The sequence below is a fragment of the Suricata suricatta genome, chromosome 10, assembly GCF_006229205.1.
Source record: "Suricata suricatta isolate VVHF042 chromosome 10, meerkat_22Aug2017_6uvM2_HiC, whole genome shotgun sequence".
Classification (NCBI taxonomy): Eukaryota; Metazoa; Chordata; class Mammalia; order Carnivora; family Herpestidae; genus Suricata; species Suricata suricatta.
The window spans coordinates 36,658,043-36,672,476 of NC_043709.1; the positions used below are offsets into that span (position 1 = coordinate 36,658,043).

Below are 14,434 nucleotides of genomic sequence, written 5' to 3' on the forward strand. Positions count from 1 at the left end.
CTAGCTTCTCTCAATACTTTTCTTGAATGCTCTCATCAAGGATTCCTAAACTACTTGTTTTTTCTTGAGAGAGCCTTACTTTTCACATTTTTATTACCACTTCCTTTATATGGTCTGCTTCAGGTATTTTTCAAAATTAAGCTGTGATGTTACCTTATTTGGGAGCTATTTCTCTTCATGCCTTCTCCCTTCACCTTCTGTATTATGAGGGGTTTTTTCACTATATTTTTTAAAATATGGAATGCTTCATAAATTTGCATGTTATCCTTGCACAGAGGGCATTCTAATCTTCTGTATTTACAATTTTAGTACATATGCTGCTGAAAAAAGTACTTTTTCACTGTATTTTAAACAAATGTATTATTAAATTAACCACTTGTTTAGATATATCTATATCCTGAGGATAAATATAATGATAATCATTCTAATAATACTTTAGTACATTTTTGGACTCTTACTATGTGTCAAACAATGTTTAAAGTTCTTCCTGCATATTTTTTAAATTTAGTCCTCACAAAAATCTTCATACCCTGGGTATTATTATTAATCTTTATTTTACAGATGTATATAGTGAAGTACACACAGAGTGATTGCCTAGGTATACACTTCAGTGTACGCTTAGGGTCTAACAGAGCTAGAATTACAATCCAAAAGTCTAGTTCCAAAATGTATAGTCATTCTCCATACTGCCTTTTGCAGAAGGTAAGACACTCCTTACCGATTTGACATCGATCAGATAGAATGTTGGTCCGGTAATAGTAGCAGGTTCACTCCAGCTGATGTTGATGCTAAAAGGTGATGTTGCAACTACATACACATTTTCAGGAGGACCATCTGGAGCTATCGAGATAGAAAATCAATTACCTGGTGACATTTGAGTTAGTATTCGTTACAATGCAATAATAGAAAAGGCCATGAAAAAAGGATAGTGGTATTGAATTAATTATACATTAATTTGTAGTTCACAGCATGTTGAAGGCGGCAAATTGAAAGAAGTAATTCCTTGCAATATAATTACTATACATAAAAAAACTTCCACATGAGAGATAAATGATCATAAATGTATAATTTTTAAACTCAAAATAATACTTTGAAATGTAAGTCTTACTATTGCAAACTAAATATTTTCGAATAAAAGTTTTATTTAAAAATAGATTGCCTAACAATGTTGTTTTAGGAAAACCTGCAGAAGCATGTTTGACTACAGCAAGTGAAACTGGCATAAGGGAATTAATTTAAAACTGAGTTGCTTTTATTGTTTTCACTGAGGGAGTAACATAGGAAATAGGTTATACCACTGATATCATCACAAATGTAAACATTTACTGCATTCATTATGATTCCAAACAAATTCTTTAATTTGTTCTATTTTTATTACTGTTGCTTTTTTTAATCAAGAGTGGAAAACAAGAGATAATATGTTAAAGAATTGACTACCAAAAACCCTTGTGTGAATCTTTAATTTGTGAAACCGTTAGGAACTAGGAGGGTTAAGAAAGATTTGGTCATACTAGATGGGACAATGTATGTCCCATCTAGTGCATTTCTCTGCCATCCTATGGTCCCTTGTCAATTCTTAGGATATTAAATGTTGGGAGATAAGTATTTCACAGTATTTCTGATTTTTAATCCACATGAACAAACATTACTGTACAAATATTATTCCACAGATCCTGAGAAGGTATAAAGAAGAAGATAAAATACTCTTTTCCTCAAATACTTTATAAGAGCACAATTGTGTTATCTTGGTCAAACAACAAAATTTCTGGACCTGAGTTTTCTCCTCAGATGCATATTTCATAGTTTTTAAAAGAATCATGAATTCAAACTGTGTAAAAGTGGCCAGTAGGTTTACTATTTGGCCCATCATTGTCAATTAATACAATATATTATAATAAAGGGCAAAGTTAAGATAAAGACTAATTAGAAATACAAAGAATCTACTATGAGAGGGCAAAGGGAGAAGTGGTGAATACTGAAGGAGGAGGGAGTTTAGGTAAAGTTGCACAGAGGAGATGGGAATTGAACAGCTTTGAAAGATGAGAAGGATTTTAATAATCAGAGGAGCAGGTTTAAGGGCCCTTCTTTGCTAAGAGGATCACAACCAAAGCCACAAATACATAAACAGCAGGGTCCACAGACAGATAGAATTTTATCACTGTATAATTGCTTCCCTTGGTAATCTTATGTTTATTATTTTATACATTCAAAAATATTATCCTAGGAAAGGGTCCACACACTTCATCAGACTGGTGAAGGAACCTATGGAACAAAAATAACTTAGATTCCCTAAATCCAAGGAATACATATGTTACAGAGAGAATGGTGTTCACGGAGGGATATAGTAGGGAACAAGCCTCAAGTAGTCCTTTGGGAACTAAGTTAGAAGAAGCATTTGAGGCTCATTCTTTAAATAATAGATTGTCACTGAAGGTTTTTGAAAAAGGAATGATTTTCCTAATGATTTAGGAAGAAAACTCAAGTAGCTATGAAAAGTTAAGTGCTCTGAAGCACTGAGCCCAGGGAGGCTGTTTCCAAAAAGCCAGATGAGACAGGACGAGATCCTAAATTAGATTAGTGGCACTAGGTATGAATAGGAAGAGACAAATCCTGGAGTTATTTAGAAAATTTAATTAAAAAATTTTTTTAAACTTGAAGCTAATTATATGCAGGTAAAAACTGACATAGAATATGTAGCAAAAGCTAATTCACAGGTTAATATCAAGAAAATGCTGATAGAATTCACACAACAACTGCATACTCAGGACCAGATATTGGTTTTGGTAGGGACAGGAGTATGGAAGAAGATAATAATTTTAGATTTATGCTCATTGAGTCTGAGACACTCACAAAGAGTAAAATCCCTCACTACCAGTTTGAAGAAGAAGTCTAGACCTAGGAAGACAAGACCAGGATGGAAAAGAAGTTTTTTGGGTTTTTTTTTTTTTTATATTTCAGATAATTCCTTACAGATCGAGAGAGCATAGAATGGCAAACATATCTGGTCCATATGAGTCACATGCTCTAAAGAGACCCAAAAGGTGCATTTCAGTATCATAGTTATTTAAAACATTAATAGTAGTGACAATTCTTTAAACTATGAATGTTTTATTGGCACTTAGAATATGTTTCTAAGGGAGATATTATGTGTAGAATTTATGTACCTGGCTTAGCCTATAAAAATATATTTTGGATAGTATTAAAATATGTTAAAGCAGTATTCAGATATAACAGCAGAGGAATCTAGCAAACATAGCAAACCTGTACAGGGAAGTTTCTGTGGGGAAATGCCAAATGTATCCTTCTTACATGTATCTTTTCTGACCCTTGTGCAACATTGACTCTCTGAATATTGACTCAGAGATCTAGTCCATATGGCCCAAGGAGGCATCCAGGAGAGAGATTGCAGAGAGGATGCTTCAGGATTCAGAGATGTGATGAGTAGTGAGGCGCTAATACTGATGACAGAATTGGGAACATGATTTTTCTGGTATCTAATGTGGAGAGATCCCGGAATCCCAGTACGAACACACTTGTATATCCTGAGATCTTCCAACATTATTACTTCTAATTTTAGGATCCCAGATTTCTGAAAAGTGCCTCAAATTGTAGCATAATTCATTTAGATAATTACATATAACAAATGAGAGCTGAGAGATCTCCTGCCACCAGCATAATTAATTACTTTTGGATGCCCTAACAGAATAACGTATTTCATCTTTAAGAGTAGCAACCCTGTTTCTTTCCCAAGCTTGATATTCCTCAGAAATGTTATGCCCACCTTAACAAGTAGCAACTTAACAAAGAGCATCCCTGAATCTGTTTATTCACAATGTTAAATGAGGAGTGGATACGCTTCAGGACAAGGTATACCATTGTTGATCATTGTTGCATACTTTCCTCAAGGAGAAATCTGCTTTGAAAAATGTAAGATGGCTTGCAGGTTTTAATGGTCTATCCTCTGCTTTTGACTCTGTAAAAGGGGATAAGCTAGAAGCTAAGTACAAATTTATTAAGACATCTACTAATTAATAATTAATGTTTTTATTATTTAATATTTATTAATCTTTTTTGCACAACCTGCCTTCCAGATCCATAAGAAGCATTGTGGAAAGGAGAAATTTTTTCACAGGCTACAAATTTAAAGTATACCATTTTAAGAAAATATTTTAGGTTCCCTTTCTCTTTATTTATACCCAAATGTCATGTTGGATTTTGGATAAAATGTATACATTCACCCAATACCAAATATTGATTGAGTACCTTCTGTATGCCAGACACTGAGAAGACACAAAGCCTATAAACATGATGGAGGTAGTTGTGGGCCTATCCATATAGAGTCTCTAGAATGTAACTGCTCTTCTTCACTGAAGAACTATTTATTGAACACCTACTACATGGTATTTTTGAAGTGCTGGTGACAGAGAAGAAAATTGAAGAGATAAAAATTCATAAAAACTCTACTTTAGTGGAGGGAGATAAATAATATGTAAGTAAAGTATATACCATGTTAGGAAATGATATGCACCATGACAAAAAGTGAGGCAGGATAATGAGAGTGGGGATGATGGAAGTTATTTTTAAAAATGGTGGTCAGGCCTTGTTTCTCTAGGCAGGTGACATTAAAACAAAGATTTGAAGGAGGTAAAGAAGCATGAGAATGTTTAAAGGAAGAGTGTCACAGACAAGAGTATAGTTAATGCAAAGTTACTGAGGCTGGATTTTGCCTGCTGTGCTCTAGGAATTACAAGGAAGGACTCCAGCGAGCCTGAAGCCAGATCAGAATGAGAGTAAGAGAGGAAATGAGGGCAGGTGAGTGTAGGGTCTTTAAGACCAGTGCTAGAGTCTTTGTAAGAACGGCCATATGGACAAAAAGACAATGCCATATATAGTTTCATAGTTAAAGGAGCCCTGTAGATTTTGACACTTAATATCTAACTCATACCAGAAAGATGGGTCAAATTTAATTAGATCAAAAGAGGAAATATTATCTCCAAAATCGAATTCATATATCTCTATAAAGTATACCAACTCAGTGGCTGTCATGACTAACCTTTAAACCAAACTCATTCTAGCAGGCAAGATGGTACATTATTGTTGCCCAGACATTACAGACAGTTTACTGAGGATTTTCTGGGACTATGTTGATAGTAGCTTATCTCTGGAAATATTTCCAAGGAAATATGTCTACATCTCCTGTGTTTGGTAGTTTGGATCTTTTGGGTCTCAGGTGAGGACAGATCCAAAACCATTTCTCAAGGGAAACCTTGGCTACTCTTGTAAGCAAATATGTCTGTAGACCAGCTGAGAAAGCAGTATTGAGGCCTTGCTTCAACTCTTGTCTTTCATAGTAAAATGTCAGCCCTGCAATCATTCCTTAAATTCTAGTAATCACACCCGTATAAGGGAATGTCTGCTCCCCCCAAGCAGAGCTGAGAGGAAGATGACATTTAAAGAGAATTCATGGCACACAGTAACCACTTGGACAACTAAATATTTTCAGTTCTATTCACTAAACAATAATTGTCAAAAGGCAAGTTATTTAGCTCCTCATTGAGCTGTGCTTTGACATTTTTTGAAATTTTCCCAAAGATTTTATTTTTTCTCTTTCTTAAGAAATCATCACTCTAAACAGCATTTGCATTTTCAGTAAATTTAATGAAATTGCTTGTTTTGTTATACAGGTGTTACCAGTGTTGAATTCTGTGTGAAAAATTTCTCTTAGAATGTATTGTATCAATTTGCATTCATGAAGGATTAGAATATAATAGGATATGAACTCCTAAATATGAACAAAAAATAAATAAAAGTAAATACATACATAACTAAACTGATATAGGAACATACTATATGAATATGATATATAACTAATTACTTATTTTATCTGTATAAAGCAATTAAAGGCACCAATTTAATTCATAGATAATTTAAGATAAATATATAGAAAGCCAAATTGCTCAAGTCCATTAAAAAATAACATCTAATATTTTAATAATGTCCAAATATTGTAGTGTGCTTTTAAACATACAATATTTCCAAATTTCTTTTAGGTAATATTCTTTTTGAAATTGTCAAAATTCCAAAAATACATAATAAAATATATCCAGTATATTTTTCTTTTTATTTCAGTGGGAATTAAACTATTAGTAGAATCACATAAGAGGGAATACAAAATTACAATTATAAATGCCGACCATAAAAATCAAGGAAGTTTAAAGCAGTAAAGGTATAGAGAGTTGAAAATATGTCAGTTTAAAAGCTTAGTAATGTATAAGCATCTTTGGGAGACTTTGTTTGTCTCCCCATAAACTGTCACATTCTGATTTAAGATTGTTTGTGAAATGAATCTAGTCCGTAATGGGCCAAGATATCACTATACCCTTTCTCTTATAAATCACAGCAATTTACTCAGTAGGAATGATCTATCTTTATTCTCTCATTCCCCATAATCCAATCACTTCCTCTCATAAGCACTTTTCCCCTGGTTTTCACAATAATGCATTTTCTGTAACTAACAACCATCATTTCCTGATTATCATGCTTCTATCCTTGCACAGGAATGTGGGTCTTATGTGGGTCAGGGTCATCTTTCCCATCCATCTGTGTCCCCATGCTAAGTGTGTTAGCTGAAAGGTGAGTCTGGATAGACCATCATTTTGCCTAGTACATATAAGAGTTTTAATGCCCCTAAGTCTATGCCAGTTTGATTAAAAACCATATATTTTGGTGTGTCTAATACTATACTTTTAGAATAAGCACATTCAAGACTTGTTATAATTTTGCCTTTTGCAGATCTCTGAAAATTTAATGATGAAAAATGTAGAAAATACTCTATAGTTTTAGTTTGCCATGCTTTAGTGACTTTCCTAAAAGAATAATCATAAATAAATAAATGATTTGACAACTCACAAGACAGAAAATCTTGAGCTCTGTGCACATGTGATTTAAATTGTATATCCACTTGACTATAAGTTCAGCTTAAAGTTTATTTCAAGAGCCTACCCTTCAGGGTATATCGGTTTCAGGATTTGGTACAGCAGACCACCAGATTCCTAGCTACTGTCATCACTGAATGAGGGACTCCATTCTTTCTCAGGTTATACAAGTGTTAGCCCCTAGGACTGTGAGTTCACTTTGATTTAGCACACCTGGAAAAATTACCTTTAAGTTTTACATGTCTCTCAGGACTAGAGGAAATCTAATTGGCTGGATGGTTAAGTAGATTCCTCGCATTTTAAATAATTCAGCTCACCAAGGGACCTAAAGAAGTTCAGCAATTAGACTGACTCTATTTATGTGAGCCAAGAGCATCTCAGAGCCTATCACACTGGTTACAACACTACACTAATCAGTTGTTCTTCCTTGGTGTTGAAAGTTTCTCTAAGCTCTAGTGATCTCATTGCCTACCACGGGACACTACGGCTGGTGTGTAAAATATTTCCTACCATTCCACAAGACCTTATTTTGTTTTATAGTTAGATTTCCCAACAGTAAGATAGCATCGCAAAGGCAAATATCAGCCTCAGAATCTGTCTAGTCAGACTGTTTGGTGAGTACTGAGGATGATTCATGGATGCCCATGGAATTAGACCTCACTGAATGACCATTTTCTGTGATGTGTAATGAGTAATTTTCTGAGTCATTTCAGTCTGGTTTAAGTTGAAAGAACAATACCAAGTACATAAAACTCTTACTTCTAATACCAATCATGCCAGGTAAGAATAAAAATATTCTAATATTAGTATTATTGCTTTTAGGATCAGATAATACATCTTTTCCTAGAATAGCATTACATCTACAAAGTAACTTTCTACCACAGTTCTCAAAATATGGTCTCCACACAAGCAGCATCAATATTATCTGGGAAGTTGTTAGGAAAGCACATTCTGTGGTCACACCCCAGACGTCACTGCATCAGAAGCCTGGGTAGGGATTAAATCACGGTTTTTGTGATGGCTAAGGAAGCAGTGGTGGGAGGCTTGTGATCTCATGGTGATAGATGTGGAAATATGCATGCAGCCAACACACACTCTCCAGACTGGTCTCCTATCTTCCATTTATTCTGGATAAACTATTAAAGGCTTCTCCCTACTGTCACACCCTCCCATTTCCAATGTTCCTAGAGTAATAACAAGCCATCGTGTTCCATAAGAGCATAAGAAAACATCATCAGTTCTGTAGTAACTTGAAGCTCTGTGAAGGGACCACTTGGAATAATTCAGATGAGGCCATCACCTTGATGGAGTGTTAGGCCAGGGTAAATGTTCCTATTTTATTCTTCCCTTCATTGTATGCAGGTATAATCAGGGTAAGATAACTATCAGATGTATAGTAAAGAGACAAGGAACTAAAAGTTCCAATCTGTTTGGGAATGGAAATAGCTGGATTATACACTAGAAGCTTGTATAATATCTCTAGGTCTGTTTTAGTCCCAGTTGTCAAAGTTAATAATATCACATAGTGATAACCCTTAACATTTCTTTTTATTGTTTGTTTTAGTGCTTTTGCTGCAAAAGACATTGCATTTGTTTATGCAAATGGGATTTCAAAATATTTTTATTTATATTCTGGAAATCTTGTGTAAGGTTTGGCAAAGTTTTTTTGACATTAACTATATAGTTGGAAGCTTTAGTAAACAGCTTAATTTTATATGCATACTATTATTTCCTTTAAATTATGATTTCATCTGAATATTTCCTACTTAGCACCCCTCTGCTTCTTCTTTGTGGTATATTCATATCACCAGGAGGCTTTGCCCAAGTTCTAGTCAGGATCTAAGAGCATAGACCCTACCCTAGAAATAATTGAAGCTCATGAATGAATCAATGGGTGTAAAGTTCTTTGGACAGAACCAGCACATAACAAAACACTTCATAAGCTATTATTGTCATTATTTCCGTTCAGTCACTGGGCCCAACCAAAAAGTGCCCTAAACTACTAGGTAGAGTAATTGATACAGTCTTTGCAGATTTGGGTGTTTTCCATAGTCAAATCAGAGTTCTCCTCACTTCCTTAGTAAATGTAGGAGAAAATAAAGCTGAAGTCTTGTTGACCCAGAGCCTAATACTGAGGCACCTGAACTGAGATTAATGGCTGAAAATCACAAAGAATTAAGCCTAAATTCACATTTCTTTCTGGATGAAGAGAAAAAAAGATTCTCAGGAAAGTTCAAATAAATATAATTCAACACAGGATTTGAAGTTTGAGATAAGAAGGTGAAAAAATTAATTTGAATATTTGAAAGCTAAAATGCAGCTAGCTATACTTAGGGGAAATAGATTCTTTCTGAATTTTATCTTATGATGACTGGTCTTTCTATAAAATTAATGATTAAAAAATATCTGATGGACTTTATAACATCTTTTGATTTTTAGTGATTTGCTGAAAAACACATTACTTTTGTAATGGAATTTCAAAATATTTTTATTTAAGCTCTGAAAACTTGTTTAATAACCTACCAAAAGCTCTTCTGAGTTAAATATATAGTGGAATGCTCTATGAAATTATTCAATTTTATATGCTCACTATTATGTCATTTATATTATGATTTCACTCAAGTATCCTTTCTTTGTAATCATACTTAGAAGCCCAAATTTAGACATTTTTCTCCTTTGTTTTCTTCATGGACTATCAATTTATTATGATCCCATGTTGCTATATAAATTCATTAAGTTTAGTACCTCAATTAATCATTTAGCTACTGTTAGTGCTTCTAAAATAGGAATGCATTAATTTCTTTTAGTGTTTAAAACATTTCTCAATTTATTATATGCATATTTCTTTCCTACATGCAGTAATCATACTTCCTATATTAATTTATTTATGTATATTAATGTAAATGTGTTTATATTAATAAAGTTAAAATAAAACAATATCAACAACATAAAACAGACTACTTTTGTGAAATAAAAGAAGCTGAACATATTAAACATGTACAGTAACTGGGAGAATTTTAATTTTGGCTATAACCATGCAGGTATTCAAAAGACAAGTCATAGATGAGAAAAGATGATTGAAGAAAATAATTAGTATGAACTACTTTGCAAAGGAGAATTTTGACATTGAAAGACTTTCACATTAAGTCAAATGTCTTCCTTGAGTCCAAATACCATATTCATTTAGTCTTGTAGGAGGGTAGAAACATATATAAGACACAATCACCCAGTCACTCTGCGTTTAAGGAGCTCAGAGCTCCACAAAAGAGAGAGGGAAAAACAATTATGAAGCAATATGTTCAATACTTCAGAAACAATTTTGAGACATGTGAGTGGAAAGAGGAACTCCTAGAAGGCTTGCAAAAGAGGTGTCTGGTGTGAAACATAAAAGGAAGCTGGTCTCCAAAAAGAAGATAGGATAGTAAGAAAGAATAGTAAAGATTCTGGAGCACAGAAGAGATACAGCAAGGCATATATGCGGAATATAAGCAAAAACCACAGATCTTATAAAGCATACTAAAAAGTATGATCTTTATGCAACAGTGAAATAGAATACTGTCAAAGATTTTAAGTGGGGAAGCAATATGGTTAGGCAGGCATATTCCAAAGCTAGAGTCAGGTGGAGGGTAGAGAAAATGGGACCAGAAAGACCATTTAGATAACTTTTATAATAGTCTAGGAACTAAATTTTTTAAGTCTATTTATTTATTTTGAGAGAGGGATGGAGAGAGAGGGAATCCTAACCAGGCTCTGCACAGTGAGCACAGAGCCTGACACAGGGCTTGATTTCACAACTGTGAGATCATGCTCTGAGCCCAAACCAAGAGTTAGACACTTAACCGACTGAGTCATCCAGAAACCCCTTTATGAAATGAATTTTAAGGGTCTCGATTTAGAGACCCTTAACAGAGAAAAGTAAATTTAAGAAATACTTAGAAAGTAAATTCAATTAAGACTCAGGTATGGACTTGGGAGTACGGGACAGCTAGAAAGAATTAAAATTAATTCCTAGATGGCTGGTTTGAACAATTAAGTGAGCAGTGGTACAATGCACTGAAACAGGGAACATGCAGGTCGGGAAGGTTTGCAGTGGGGCAGGGGCACCGGTAATAATGGGGTCTGACATGTCTGTGGAAACCTAAGCAGTCATGCCAGCAACTTCAACCTACAGGTCTAGAAGAGAGATGTCCTCTTGAATTGTACATTTGGGAGTCTCAGGCAACTAACTGAGAAGACTTTAACAGCATCTAACCAATTTCACAGAAGTACAATCATCATGTCTAGAATAAATTATATTCATTTCCTCTAGTGTCAGCAGGTTAGAGCCATTCTAAAAATGCATTGCCACCAAATGGGCTTCTTTATGTCTTGCATTATATTTTCCCATTTATTTCTGGCTAACATCTCTTCTTGCCATTATATAATTGCTTCTTTATAGAAGGGATAATATCTACCTTTGTTATGATAGCACTTATCACATTATAACTACATTACACCATGTAGAATAAATTAAGAAAAATAATTGGATATATAGTAACTCAGCAACGATTTCTTATTTTTTAAAATGGTAAGGAGTATTTTGCCCTCTATTTGGTTTTTCTTCTTTTTAGATCATAAAGTTGCATTCCTTGGAAGCCTCTTTGATGAGGCATGTTTTGTTGAATTTTTTTTAACCTAACAGATGTTTGGGTAGTTAAAATTCCTCATGAGTATGGTATCCTGTGGCTTTCACAACCTAAGTGTTACCCCAGGAATTTTCCTTTCTTGCTGTCTTCCAATCCTGGTGGTCTATAGGAGATGCACATTATGAGAGTCCCATTTCATTCCATACTAATTTCACACCCACACTCTTTAAAATTGTACATTTCCTTAGCATTATAAGTACTCCTTGTGCACCTTGGAGATATTTAACAGCCTTCCATTCTACATTCCTCCCCCCTACACAACTCAAATTGCTTTTGAGTATAAGGGTTAATCAGAAAAAAGATGAGTAAAATAATCTGCAAGACTTTAATGTTTCAAGTTAAATATTTCTGTCGTTTGTAATTTTTTTTATTATGTTTGTATCTATACACACTCAGCATGAAGTAGAGAGTTATGGCTGTTATACAGATGACTTAAGGAGAAAAGCAATTTGGCTTCAATTACCTAGATCAGAATATGTGGGAGAATGAAATGTTAGACTGAGTTGGCTGAATATTGTTTCCTTTATTCACTCTAGTGATAGATTCAGATTGAGAAAGTAACCGAAATGAATTCTCAGTTTGCATTCTCACTTCATTTTCTGGATCTTCAATTTGAGTGCTCTTCTTTACGAGTTTAAAGAGAGTTAATATTACACATTTTCTTATTCTACAGGCCATTTTAGAACATTTTGTATTTATTATTTTGTATTTACTATGGTCTAAAGTTATTCAATTTAGAAAAATTTTATAGCAACCTAGCCCTCAATTTCTAAGCTCCTTATCAAAAAACTTGAAGCTTTGATGTGAGGTTCTATACTAAGTGCTTGGGTGCAACTCGATGCCATTAAAAATGTACACAACTGAAGTAGTGATTTATACTAATTTTGTGTTGTTGTTTAGCCTTTTTTATAATTGAGAGAAATTGTTCATTTTCATCATTTTATCTTCTTATATTATGAAAGAACATAATACTTTTTAAAATAATGATAGATAATACTAAACTTATTAATTTTCTCCATCCAGGTTACTTTTTATGTTTATAAAATGTCTTTAATCTTTTTCATCTTTAATATTTAGAATAAATGCCTAATCTTTACTTATTTTTTATCTTAAAAAAGCATTACTGCTTTTTGAGATTTTTTGTTGCTTGACTATTTTATTCTTGTATTATACGTTAGTTCACTATATACATTATCTGGTAATAATACATGTAGTGTCTTTTGTCTCTCATATCAAATGTAATTTCAGATGATGTCTCCTGGGCTTAATATAATAAATAAAACTTTTCTTTCACTGTATAATTATGAAATTCAGTATGTGTATAATAAATTATATGTATACACACACACACACACAACACACACACTAAAACAATTAAAATTCCTAACTTTACCTACTTTCTTATTTCTAAATATGCATTTCTTTCTGTTTTCTAGCTAACTGGATTAGAATAGTTATTTCTTAATAAAATCAACAGGTTCAAATAACCATATTTATTTAATAAACCCAAATAAAATTTGATTGTTCCATATTTTTCTTTATATGTACATTATATATAAAATTTAGAAAAATGTCTTCTTTATTCCTGAGACTAAAAATGAGTAACTCATTCTCATTCTCATAACTTACACAATTTCCTATTTTCATACATATATGGTATTCAGATGACAAACTAAGAAGTTGGAAAATGCCAAGAAAAATCATATGTTTGTTGTCACAGATTCTGAAATATATAAATCTTTTTACTTTTCTTTCTTAATTGTAGTGGTCGAAAGGCAACTTTCTATGTATCCTCTGGAATTAAAATAGGAAAACTTTTTTATTCTATTGATAACAGAGTAGAAAATCAGCTCTCAAGCATAAAGAAAAAGAGGAAGGGAATAGGAGTAGTATAGAAACCCGCTTATATATTGACAAATGTCTTCATACCTAAGTATTCTCTGATGGTGAATTCAACTTGTGGCAATGAAATACTAGATCCAGAGGGAAGAAAAATACCAGATAAAAGACAAATTAGTGCACCATAGAGAGGCACTCTGTGGATTAGTCACAAACTAAAGACCTGGAAGCTGGTGTGAAGAAAAGCCAAGATTACTCTCCATTGCATCAAACACTAACCAACCAACCAATCACCAATGGCAAAGAGAGGCATCCTGATAAAACTAGGAAAATAATGCTATTAAAAAAAAAAAGCTCACACTTCTTGTGAAAAGTTTGCAATGCTCTACCATTAATCTTCTAGCCCAAAATAAGCAAAATGTAGTAGGAAATTGAAAATGACTAAATTCTAGTAAGTGGGTCATAGATATAGAAGGGGGTAAGGAGGAGGGGGGACGAGAGTGGAAGCAAGGATATTCAAACGGAAAAATTCCTAAATTTTCACATTAAGAAGTGAGGGACACAAATCATGAAAGACTATTGAATACTGAAAATGAACCATGGACTGAAGGGGGAGGGGAGGAAGAGAAGGGGGTGATGCTCATGGTGGGGGGCACTTGTGGGGAGAAGCACTGGGTGTTACATGGAAACCAATTTGAAAATAAATTATTAAAAAAAGAATGTGGTATTCTTTAAAAAGTAAACTTCATAGTTTCATTTATCAGATTCTGAATTAATCATTCTAATTGTCATTTTATGCTAGTGGGACATCTATCATTATGCCTGGAGTGCTTAAAGAGATAATTCATGTAGAAAGCCCACATGCTGGCTTACCATAGTACCTAAAAGTAGGTGCCAGTGGTACAGAAATCCTCAGTGTCAGCTGATGCACAGGCACAAGGTCTATTTCAACCAAAGGCTACAAATTAACTTCCA

General features: G+C 33.7%; 1 protein-coding gene and 1 non-coding gene across 2 annotated transcripts in view; both read right to left on the minus strand.

Annotated features, from left to right (window-relative positions):
* PTPRQ (protein tyrosine phosphatase receptor type Q) overlaps positions 1-14,434 on the minus strand; it is a 194,975-nt gene that overhangs the window by 69,509 nt on the left and 111,032 nt on the right. Inside the window, exon 27 of the mRNA XM_029954974.1 lies at positions 719-840. Within this exon, the coding sequence (XP_029810834.1) occupies positions 719-840 (122 nt within the window). The remainder of the gene's footprint in view (positions 1-718; positions 841-14,434) is intronic.
* Positions 231-333, minus strand: LOC115305822. Its single transcript, XR_003915013.1, has one exon. It is a non-coding gene; the product is annotated as a U6 spliceosomal RNA (small nuclear RNA).